Source organism: Poromitra crassiceps (genome assembly GCF_964638095.1).
Source record: "Poromitra crassiceps genome assembly, chromosome: 29".
Lineage (NCBI taxonomy): Eukaryota > Metazoa > Chordata > Actinopteri > Beryciformes > Melamphaidae > Poromitra > Poromitra crassiceps.
In genome coordinates, this window is record NC_139641.1 from 5,848,830 (window position 1) to 5,861,020 (window position 12,191).

The following is a 12,191-nucleotide window of genomic DNA, read 5'->3' on the forward strand; positions in this document are numbered from 1 at the left end:
AACAACAGCATATCTGTTAAACACTTGTTTACTCTTTCTTCTCTTCCAGCGGACGGCGTTTTGCAGGAGGTTTTAGACGTTCATAAGATCAGTCTGATAATGAGATGTGACTTTGTGACAGAAGGAACAGATGAAGCAGGAATTGCAACTACCCTCAATAGGATCTACACTGCACTCTACATCACAGTGGGACAGAGTGAAGAGGTTAATACCCAACATGAGGTGTGGCAGCTGGAGACAGCATCCAAGATGGAGACTCTCCATGACACTCCGATCAAGTGCCACGACATCTTTAAACCCTTACATGACCAAGAAACATACATCAGAGTAGTTCTTACGAATGGTGTTGCTGGAATTGGAAAAACCTTCTCAGTGAAGAAGTTCACTCTGGACTGGGCAGAGGGCTTGGAAAATCAAGACGTCATTCTTGTGATTCTGCTTTCGTTCCGGGAGCTGAACTTGATCAGAGATGAGCGGTACAGTCTTCTCATGCTGCTCCATGTTTTCCATCCAACCTTACAGAGGGTCACAGCAGAGAAGCTCTCTGTCTGTAAAGTTGTGTTAATCTTTGATGGCCTGGATGAAAGCAGACTTCCATTGGATTTCCACAACAATGAGGTTGTGTCTGATGTCACACAGGTATCATCAGTAGATGTGCTGTTGACAAACCTCATCAAGGGGAATCTGCTTCCCTTGGCTCTCCTCTGGATAACTTCCAGACCTGCAGCAGCCAATCAGATCCCTCCTACATGTGTAGACAGGGTGACAGAAGTACGAGGCTTCACTGACCTCCAGAAGGAGGAGTACTTCAGGAAGAGATCCACTGATGAGGAACTGTCCAGCAGAATCATCTCACACATCAAGGCATCCAGGACCATCCACATCATGTGCCACATCCCAGTCTTCTGTTGGATCACTGGTACAGTTCTGGAGCACATGTTGACTACAGACCAGAGAGGAGAGCTGCCCAAGACCCTGACTGAGATGTACTCACACTTCCTGCTGGTTCAGACAGAGAGGAAGAAGCAGAAGTATGATGAGAGCCATGAGATGAGTCAACAGCAGCTCATGGAGACTGACGGGGAAGTTCTTCTGAAGCTGGGGAAGCTGGCGTTTGAAAATCTGGAGACGGGCAACCTCCTGTTCTACCAAGAAGACCTGGAGGAGTGTGGTCTTGATGTCAGAGAGGCTTTGGTGTTCTCAGGAGTGTGCACAGAGATCTTCAAACGAGAGTGTGTGCTCTTCCAGAAGACGGTCTACTGCTTTGTTCATCTGAGCATCCAGGAGTTTCTCGCTGCAGTCTACATGTTCCACTGTTACACAAACAGGGCTGAGAATGTACTGAGCACATTCCTGGGAAAAGTCTGGGATAGAAGTGATCACTCCTTGGCTTACTTCCTGAAGAAATCCATGCGCAAAGCCCTGAAGAGTACAAATGGCCACCTGGACCTCTTTGTCCGCTTCCTTCATGGCCTCTCACTCGAGTCCAGCCAGAGTCTCTTAGGAGGCCTACTAGGTCACACAGAGAGAAGTCCAGACAGCATCCAGAAAGCCATCAGAAACCTGAAGAAGATGGACACCTCCAATACGTCTCCAGACAGAAGCATCAACATCTTCCACTGTTTGATGGAGATGAATGACCACTCAATACATCAGCAGATCCAAGACTTCCTGAAGTCAGAGAATAAGTCAAAGAAGGAACTCTCTGAGATCCACTGCTCAGCTCTGGCGTACATGCTGCAGATGTCAGAGGAGGTTCTGGATGTGTTGGACCTGAAGGCCTACAACACATCAGACGAGGGACGAAGCAGACTGATCCCAGCTGTGAGGAACTGCAGAGAGGCTCGGTTAGTCCTGATCTGAATTCTAACATTATCTAGAGTTTAGTTACCTTCACACCTGATGCCATATGAACTATAAAGATATATAGTTCCTCAAACAAACACTATAAAACTGCTGTTCTACAGAGAAGTGGTAACACAGTCTTGGGCGTAACACACAAAATAATGTGCTATTAATTTTCCTGTAACAGAGTAAATAAAGTAAGTCATTACTGTTACGTGTCAGTAATCACATTACAGTTACCAGGTTGGTCATTACTTGTGTTTCATTGTTTAGTCTCTTTAACCTCTGTATTGGTGCAATGGCTCTGAAAGATTCTCGTCGTCTTCAAGTCATGTTGGAAATATTGGAATTACAGGAGAGCGCACATAAACAAGCCAACAAAGTTGGGAAATACATCACGGAAAGTCTGAATTTAATGCTGTAGATTCAAAACCTTAAAAATCAGTAGGGCAATCACTTTTCACTGGCATAATAAGTAAAGCGATGTGTTACTTTTAAGAAGAGTAACAAGTAATGTGTAATTTGCGTCTTCATTCCAAAGATTCCAATTCTGAAATGTTTGTTTATAGCTATCATGTTAGTTGGTGAACAGAGTTCGTTTAGCTGTAATGATTGTTATTAACTTTACAGTTAAGTGTAGTTTTGATAGTTATCTTCTTTGGGCTGAAGGCTTAATACAAGCAGCCAAGGAGCACAGGAATAAAGAGATCATCAAGAGATTCTATGAAAATAAAATAGCTGATTTTGTTATACCAATAAATCTCATCCGTGTAGCCATGTGTTTAGCTTAATTACAATTGGGGCCAATGACTTCCTGGTTGATGGCTAAAAATGGTACGTGGGAAGTAACGGGAGTAGAGCAAATGTATTGTTGATTTTGTTATTTTCATAGGATTTGTTTGATGGTAACAAATGTCTTAAAAATGCCTCGTCCTTTAAGAGGCTGTGCTTCAAAAGTACCTACATTTTATCACAACAGGCAGCAGTATTTTCCAGTGGACACTGTCTATATTACAGTTTGTTAGTTACTTGATATGGTTGTTTTAATCTACAGGAGTGTCATGTTAATCATACGTTGTCTAGCCAGAATTTGAAATGACTTGCCTGTGAAGCTTAGGCTAAGTGTGTGTGTGTGTGTGTGTGTGTGTGTGTGTGTGTGTGTGTGTGTGTGTGTGTGTGTGTGTGTGTGTGTGTGTGTGTGTGTGTGTGTGTCTGTGTCTGTGTCTGTGTGTCTGTCTGTATATATGTGTGTGTGTGTGTGTGTGTGTGTCTATGTGTCTATCTATATATATCTATCTACTGCATTTATATAGATACCGTAGATATATATTTATAAAACGGCTCTCTCAAATCAAGCAATCTGATTGGTTCACAGCCATTGTATAAATCCAGTAACCCACTCCAATAACCCATGGCCATGGGTTATTGAGTTGCCATGGCAACTCTCTTACTAAAAGGCTTTGGTTACCTCAAATGACAGTGTAGAAAAAACAAATGGCGGAGACAGCTGTCAGATCCTTGTGAATCGATCTTCGCTTATAACTTTACTAATACTTTGCAGAAAATTATGTTTTGTACAAGAATAGACGCGGCCTAATGTCTTCTTTGCAAAAAAAAGGCTGTTAACCCCGCATTTAACCCCGCATTTAACCCCATAACGTTAGTTGGTGTCGGGCTTTCCAGAAAGCTCTCAGCTTCTCAGCAAGCGCTGAGAATGCAGCGCTGCGCTTGAGCTGCGTGTCGGGCTTTCCAGAAAGCTCTCAGCTTCTCAGCAAGCGCCAGGATTGGCCAATGTCAACTTCAGTCTCCAGAACGATCCAATCAAATCACCCGCACGTTCTTGCGGTCCCGCCTTACAGTAGTGTTTCAACTGACTCTACCAGAATGCCATGGCAGTCGGACTTATAGTATTACTATTATTATTATATTATCATACTTGGAAACCGTTTTATAAAAGCAATATAGGACTCGAGCAGCGTGTGTTGTGGCATATATCCCGCTGCTCAGCAGTTATCCCACTCGGCCTGCGGCCTCGTGGGATAACAGCTGATCAGCGGGATATATTTGCCACAACACACTGGCTCTCATGCTATATTGCTTAAATATATAGATAGATAGATAGACACCGAATATACACACACACACACACACACACACACATATATATATATATATATATATATATATATATATATATATATATATATTAGGGATGTCCGATATTATCGGCCTACCGATATTATCGGCCGATATTAGCATAAAAAAATCGATATCGGAAAATATCGGTATCGGTTTTCTTTTTTTTTTTTAAATACAGGGGGAGTCTCACTGAGAGCAATGCTCTCTTTTCAGGAGTGCCCTGTTCACATTCACACACACATTCATACCTGGAAGCTGACCAGTACAACCACAGTCTGATCTGTTGGCCACTGAGCAGCTCCACTGGAGCGGTTGGGGTTAAGGGCCTTGCTCAAGGGCACCTCAGTGGTGGTAATGAGGGAGGGGCAAGCGCTGCCTTTTCACTTTCCCCACCCAGATTTATCCTGCCGGTCCCGGGGATTGAACCGACGACCTTCTGGTCACAAGCTCGCTTCTCTAACACTTACAACTTTAACACAACATGCATATTATATATTAAACTCTTCAGCTACATTAAGCTACATTATGTAACTTGTTACGTGAAATTTTGGTGGAAAAAAAGCCCGCTTATATCGGTATCGGTTGATATCGGTTGATATCGGTATCGGAAATTAAGAGTTGGACATTATCGGATATCGGTAAAAAAGCCAATATCGAACATCCCTAATATATATATATATATATTTAAGCAATATAGCATGAGAGCCAGTGTGTTGTGGCAAATATATCCCGCTGATCAGCTGTTATCCCACGAGGCCGCAAGTATGATAATATAATAATAATAATAATAATACTATAAGTCCGACTGGCATGGCATTCTGATAGAGTCAGTTGAAACACTACTGTAAGGCGGGACCTCTAGCAAGAAGATAGACGTGTGGGTGATTTGATTGGATCGTTCTGGAGACTGAAGTTGACATTGGCCAATCCTGGCGCTTGCTGAGAAGCTGAGAGCTTTCTGCAAAGCCCGACACCAACTAACGTTACGTCTTATTTAGAAATGCGGGGTTAACAGCCTTTTTTTTTGCAAAGAAGACATTAGCCCGCGTCTATTCTTGTACAAAACATAATTTTCTGCGAAGTATTAGTAAAGTTATAAGCAAAGATCGATTCACAAGGATCTGACAGCTGTCTCCGCCATTTTGTTTTTTCTACATTGTCATTTGAGGTAACCAAAGCCTTTTAGTAAGAGAGTTGCGTCTCATAACCCATGGCCATGGGTTATGAGAGTGGTATACGGTATTTATACCATGGCTGTGAACCAATCAGATTGCTTGATTTGAGAGAGCCGTTTTATAAATATATATGTGTGTGTGTGTGTATATTCGGTGCGAATTCGGTACAACGGGGGAAAGCAACAAATCCCAAATTCAGTTTTAATTTCCCCGAATTCTGTATTTGGCTTTTTACGCTCATTTTAACATCAGAAATAGTCTCTTAATAAATCTCCACAATTCCCCCCCCCCTCAGATTTTTATCCCATTTTTATCCCCCATTAGTGCTAATTTATATTGATCCTGGTTGCTGCTCCACCCTCTGTCCAGAGCCATGTAGATAGAAGAGTCCCGACATCTCCATTCACTCCGATGGACCAGTTTTTTACTCTCAAGAGTTCCAGGAAGTAAGGTCCTGGATTAAGCAGCACTGTCGAGTTGCAGCAAAATAGACAGTTTGTGTTGTACTCTGAAAGGGTTTTTCATCCCTTTAATCAAATTGTACATTATCAGCTTTATTTTAGCATCCAAAAGTAGCGCGAGACCCATTCCTGGCTGTTCATTGGCTAATGAGTCTCGCATTTTGGTCCTCCACTGACGCCACTCTCTCTCTAGAGGACACTACCTCTGCCGATCTGGGGAGAGCCGAAAACTGGCTCCATGCTTCCTCTGACATGGGCAGTTAGCCAGCCGCTTCTTTTCACCTGACAGGGGAAGCTTCACCGGTAGGACATAGCACGTGGGAGGATCACGCTATTCCAACGAGTTCCCCTCCCTCCGAACAGGCGCCCTTCACGACCAGAGAAGGCACCACATCAGCAACCAGGATATTGCATGTTTTTGGTGAAGGGGTTCCTATATGAAGGAAAACCCCTGGGAGGCACGGGGAGAACATGCAAACTCCACACAGAAAGGCCATTTTTTGATGACTCCACCCGGGCGGTGGGCACTCGAGGACATGCGGACGGGCACGCATTCCTTCAGCGTTCACAGCGTCCCAGGTGGGAATTGAACCCAGGACCTTCGAGCTGTGAGGCGACAGCGTGTCCACAATTTAATCAGATCTAGGCAATTAATCCACACAAAAAAGTTTGACTCTACAGCAGCGATAGTGTGAGGCGTGCCTCCCTCTCAAATGTATTGCATTCCAGCTGTTTGACAGGGCAAAGGCATTTTCCCCCCACTTTAAATCTTTATTGTACACAGTTTGTAAACAGACTGCACGTGGAGTTGTCAGACAGCGGGGGAGGAAGTAACGTACTGGAGGCGAGTTCATTTTGTTTCCCATATGAATGATTACGTTCGGTCATGTGTGTCATCGACAGTGTTGGGCACGTTACTTTAAAAAAGTAATATATTACATATTACTCGTTACTATTTTCAAAAGTAATATTATTACTTTACTTATTACTCCATGCCAAAAGTAATTCATTACATACTCGTTATATTACTTTTCCGTTACATTCCACACAAATGGCAATAGGCCTTTTTCACTGCAGCGATTTTGTGTCTAAAAGGCAGGAGGTAACACAGGTGCACCAAGATGTTAATTAGGGCTTCCAACTTCCAGTCCATTTAGGTGTTCCAGTGCTGGAGCCCTAATTAGTTAGTTGGTTGCACCTGTGTATACTCTGTCTAGACACAAATGGCCGTTGTGAAAAAGGCCCATAGCGTTTTTCTCATCAAAATGCAGACTTTGCGGTGCGAATGTGTGAACTAGGTCTATTATGTGCCGTTCCATTTAAACTAATCGCTTTGCCAGAGCACAGCTTCCTACAGAGATGCTTGATGAAGAGCACACCTGGTTCAAAGTGACGACAAGATGCAATCTTTTAAACAGCTTCTGTTTTATAGAATGCAGTATAATGCACGGCCAATGCAAACTCAATACGTATAGGCTACATCTTTGCTTAACAAGTTTGTGTCACAAATTACGTTAGCTCTGCAGCATTAACATTAACTCATTCTCTGCCAGGGTCATTTCGGTCTGTGTGCTCCCAGTGCCAGGATTTTGAGCATATTTCCTGATCTTCCAGGACCCACAGAATATTCTGTGCTAGGAATAAAATTACACAACATATCTCACAATAAAGCAGAGACTCTCTTCTTACCCCTTGTAAAAAACTGAAACTCTACCATGTTTCCTTGTTTAGTTACAAGCAGTGGAAGTTAGCTTGTTTTCACTAAAAATGCCCTCCTTGGAAGAGAAATTGGAGAAAAAGTGTTTTTTAGTGAAGGACACCGTTTCAAGCAGAACTCTCTTTTGAGCCTTTTATTTTTTGCCTCAGTGACACATCAGACATATACAGTATTTGTTTTCCCAAAAAAATAAAAATAAAAAATAAAATAAGAGAATGTATTTGAGGGAGCTGTGTCGGTCCATCCCGCCCAGTGAGCGGCTACAGAGAGAGAGAGAGAGAGAGAGTCTGGCCCCTGGGGTTTCTTGACAGATGAGGCTTGGCCGCAGCCTCCTTGCTACAGTATTGTCAGTAAAATGGAAGAACCTCAGAATAAGTTGGAACCTATTTCGAGACATGGTCTTTCCGAAATAGGTGGTGTAGGACTACACACAGGACTGGACTGCGCCTCCATCGACTCAGAGTCTGAAAACACAAAATATCAAAGTATGATAAATATGTGCACAAAATCAAATAAATAATTTACTTTTACAGTTGCCATGTGGATTTTTAGCTTAGCTTGATAAAAGCATAAACAAATGGAACCAAATGAACCCTTATGTGGTCACACTCACACACTCTCTGAATGCCGACTGCGTGTCGTTTTGCAGCGCAGCGGCATCACAGAATGGACTCTACAAAAGATGTAACGAGTTGTTTTATCTTGAAGTAACGGTAATATTATTACTTATATTCTATTAGTAATTCGTTACACTACTCGTTACTTGGAAAAGTAATATTATTACAGTAACGAGTAACTAGTAACTCGTTACTTCCCAACACTGGTCATCGATAACATGTAATCATAATGGATTATTGGAACTTGACAAAGAGTCTTTCTCACCCCATCTTGCTTGTCATCTCACGCGATGTAAGTTGCCCGGCTTTGTCAGTGCTACGTAACGTTACATTACCTCGTTGGCTTTGGTTGAATTTGGACAGAATTCGCAAAATAGCTTATCGCCTGTGTCATAAAAGTCATTAGAATACTGCTCTGCACTGAAGTCAGAGCTTAGTGCACAATTTCTTCACTTTTTTGACAACGGTAAAGGGGGAGCAGCTGGACGCGTCGATATTGTTTGTGGTTTTGTGATGTAGCATGGAAGCGACGTACGGCTCGTAAACACACTGGAGCGACCCCCGGTAATGTTTCCTTGCCACAAAACGTTCCATTCAGTGAACGCGGATTTCATATGGCTCTTGTGTTGCTTTGGTATGTCTTCTTCTGTGGCGTTTATGGCGTTCAAACAGCGTTTAGGTGATTTACCGCTACCTTCTGGATTTGGCGTACTCTTCATGTAGCTGCAGGCACCGAACCGTGAAGCCCATACTGTGACGTACACAGGGCGAGTACACGTACCGTGACACCCCTAATACATACATATATATATATATATATATATATATATATATATATATATATATATGTATATTTAAGCAATATAGCATGAGAGCAAGTGTGTTGTGATGAATATATCACGCTGATAAGCTGTTATCCCACGAGGCCGCAGGCCGAGTGGGATAACAGCTTATCAGCGGGATATATTTCACAACACACGCTGCTCGAGTGCTATATTGCTTTTATAAAACGGTTTCCAAGTATAATAATATAATAATAATAATACTATAAGTCCGACTGGCATGGTTTTTCTTTAAGAGTCAGTTGAAACACTACTGTAAGGCGGGACCTCTAGCAAGAAGATAGACGTGCGCGTGATTTGATTGGATTGTTCTGGAGACTGAAGTCGACATTGGCCAATCCTGGCGCTTGCTGAGAGCAAAGCCCGACCAGGGGCCGGTTGCACCAATGGCGGCGATTGAGCCAGGAAGACAGTCTGAATGAAATTGAATGTAACGTTCCCAATTCTATGTATTAACTTCTAAAAAACTAACGGCAACATTTTGGAAGGCTAAGCCACACAACTAGTTAGTTATAATCTAACGTCGTGCTTTCAAAGACAGCGAACTGGCGGTGTTACGACGAACACGGCTCAGTTGACCGCAGTTACGACGATGACGGTCAAAAAGGTCTCCGCGGAGATCTCTGTTACAGGCAGTTAAGACCAGTGTAAGACCAGTTGGTGCAACCGGCCCCAGAGCCGTATGCCGACACCAAGTAACGTACTTTTAGTAAGAGAGTTGCGCCATCATGCGTCCATAATGACTCATTGTACAAAGACTTGAAGGACTAGTGACCCTCCATACAGCAGATCAGGAGAAAGCTGTTTGGCTCGAGCGCAGCGCTGCCATTTAGTAAGAGAGTTGCCATGGTAACCAGGGGCGGACTGGGATCATAATTCAGGCCGGGCATTAGATACCAAGCAGGCCAGGCCGATACGGGCCGACGCGCGTGCCGGCGTCCGAAGGGCGGCGGCGGAAAATTTGGGGCGTTTGAAGCTCAATTTGGGCCGTTTGAAGCCCAATTTGGGCCGTTTGAAGCCAGATTTGGGTAGTTTGAAGCCCAATTTGGTCCGTTTGAAGCCCAATTTGGGCCAAGTCCAATTTTACAATGAGATGCACCCACTTTAAACCTGAATAAAGTAATAAAACCACTAGTAAACCAGTAGGCGGCGCCTGGCCTGCTGTTCAGTGAGTGGCCTGGCCTGGCCTGCAAATTTTTTTTTTTTTTTTTTTTTTTTTAGCAGGCCAGGCCAGGCCAGGCCACCGGGCATTTGCCCGACGTGCCCGATTATGCAGTCCGCCACTGATGGTAACCAATAACCCATGGCCATGGGTTATTGAACTCGGTTACTGGAATTATACAATGGCTGTGAACCAATCAGATTGCTTGATTTGAGGTACCCATTTTATAAATATATATATATATACTTTTGACAGAATTGCTTGTAATTGCATTCTGCTATGCTTTGCTTTGTGATATTACACATTCAGCACTTTTTGAAAATTTTCTAATTCTACAATACAATTTATTGTCACTTTTTCTCTAATTATTATTACTATTAATCCAAAAAGGTTCATAGTGTCTATACTTTACTTAGATTGATAGGTTTTCTTTTATATCAGACACAGGTTTGTATTCCTACCTGACATGTTTCGACGGTAATACTTCCGTCTTCTTCAGAGGTGTCACTAGATGGTGTGTGACGTGTCTTTAACAGCTGATGTTGTTTACAGAGGCGTGATCGTCCTGTCAGATTTGACAGGACGACCACGCCCCTCGCTGTCATCTCGCCGTTTGAGAACGCTGCTCCAGGTGGTGGAAAGCATACAGGACATCACGGATCACCTAAACATCATGGACGACACTGGACAAATAAAATTTACGCATGAGGAGGAAACAGATAAATCCATAGCTTTTCTGGACATTAAAATACATCACGAAAACGACGGCAGCATCAAAATAAAAATATACAGGAAACCAACACACACGGACCAATATCTACTATGGACATCAGAACATCCCACAATACACAAACTATCTGTAGTCAGGACACTGTACAACCGCGCCAGCATTATAACGGAGGAAGAGGACAAAAAACAAGAGGAACAACACATCCACAACGCTCTCAAAACCTGCCACTACCCAAACTGGGCCAAAGGGAAAACAGCAAGTCAAACAAAGACAACACACCCGTACAGGAAAAAAGAAACCGGACAATAAAACAGAAAACATAGGGGCGGTCACACTACCATACATCAGAGGCATCACTGAACGCATACAGAGAGCCATGAGCAAACGTCACATCAGTACACCAGTCAAACCACACATAAAACTCAGACAACTGCTAGTGCACCCAAAAGACAAAATCGACCCAAACAAAAAATGTAACGTCATCTATGAGATACCATGTCAATCATGCAATAAATCATACATAGGAGAAACAGGACGGTCATTCATCACCCGCAAAAAAGAGCACCAAAAGGAATGTGAGAAGGAGACAACAAAAAGGCAGACACGGGCTATAAAGGAACAGGCACTACAAGAAAATCTCAAATCAGCAATCACAGATCACTGCAAAAGGGAGAACCACATTATGGACTGGGATAAGGCCAAAGTCATCCGCACCCAGGACAACAAACACCAGCGCTGGATTATGGAGGCAGTGGAGATCAGGAAGCGGGCGCAAACGACGATGAACCGGGACGAGGGGGCTTACATGCTTTCCACCACCTGGAGCAGCGTTCTCAAACGGCGAGATGACAGCGAGGGGCGTGGTCGTCCTGTCAAATCTGACAGGACGATCATGCCTCTGTAAACAACATCAGCTGTTAAAGACACGTCACACACCATCTAGTGACACCTCTGAAGAAGACGGAAGTATTACCGTCGAAACATGTCAGGTAGGAATACAAACCTGTGTCTGATATAAAAGAAAACCTATCTATTATTACTATTATTGTTATTATTTGTATTAGAAGTAGTAGTATGCTGTGTCCGTTTTGATGTGGGCTTAGTCTCAGCTCTGCTTTCATAGAACTAATCTTACATTAAATCTGTGATCACAGACTTTCTGACTGTGGACTCTCAGAGACTCACTGTGAAGTCCTGGCATCAGCTCTGAAGTCCAACCCCTCCCATCTGAGAGAGCTGGACCTGAGTAAGAACCAGCTGCAAGATTCAGGTGTGAAGCTTCTGTCTGCTGGACTGGAGAGTCCACACTGTCGACTGGAGACTCTCAGGTAGGATTTTAATTGACAGTTTTTCTCAGTTGATTTGACACATTTCTCTGCTTTCAATACAGTGCCTCTCAGGTCACAATTCCTGACTCTGTAAAGGTTGACTGCAAGTTTTACAGAGAGCAGTAGTAGAGTCTGATTTATAATATATGTATGTAGTGTGAATGTTCTATACATA

The 12,191-nt window shown here is 43.2% G+C and overlaps 1 protein-coding gene across 1 annotated transcript in view; it reads left to right on the forward strand.

Annotated features, from left to right (window-relative positions):
- Positions 1-12,191, forward strand: part of LOC310799945 (NACHT, LRR and PYD domains-containing protein 3-like) — a gene marked incomplete at its 5' end in the record, with an annotated part of 38,569 nt that overhangs the window by 14,356 nt on the left and 12,022 nt on the right. Inside the window, 2 exons of the mRNA XM_083662554.1 lie at positions 50-1,847; positions 11,843-12,016. Of these exons, the coding sequence (XP_083518680.1) occupies positions 50-1,847; positions 11,843-12,016 (1,972 nt within the window). The remainder of the gene's footprint in view (positions 1-49; positions 1,848-11,842; positions 12,017-12,191) is intronic.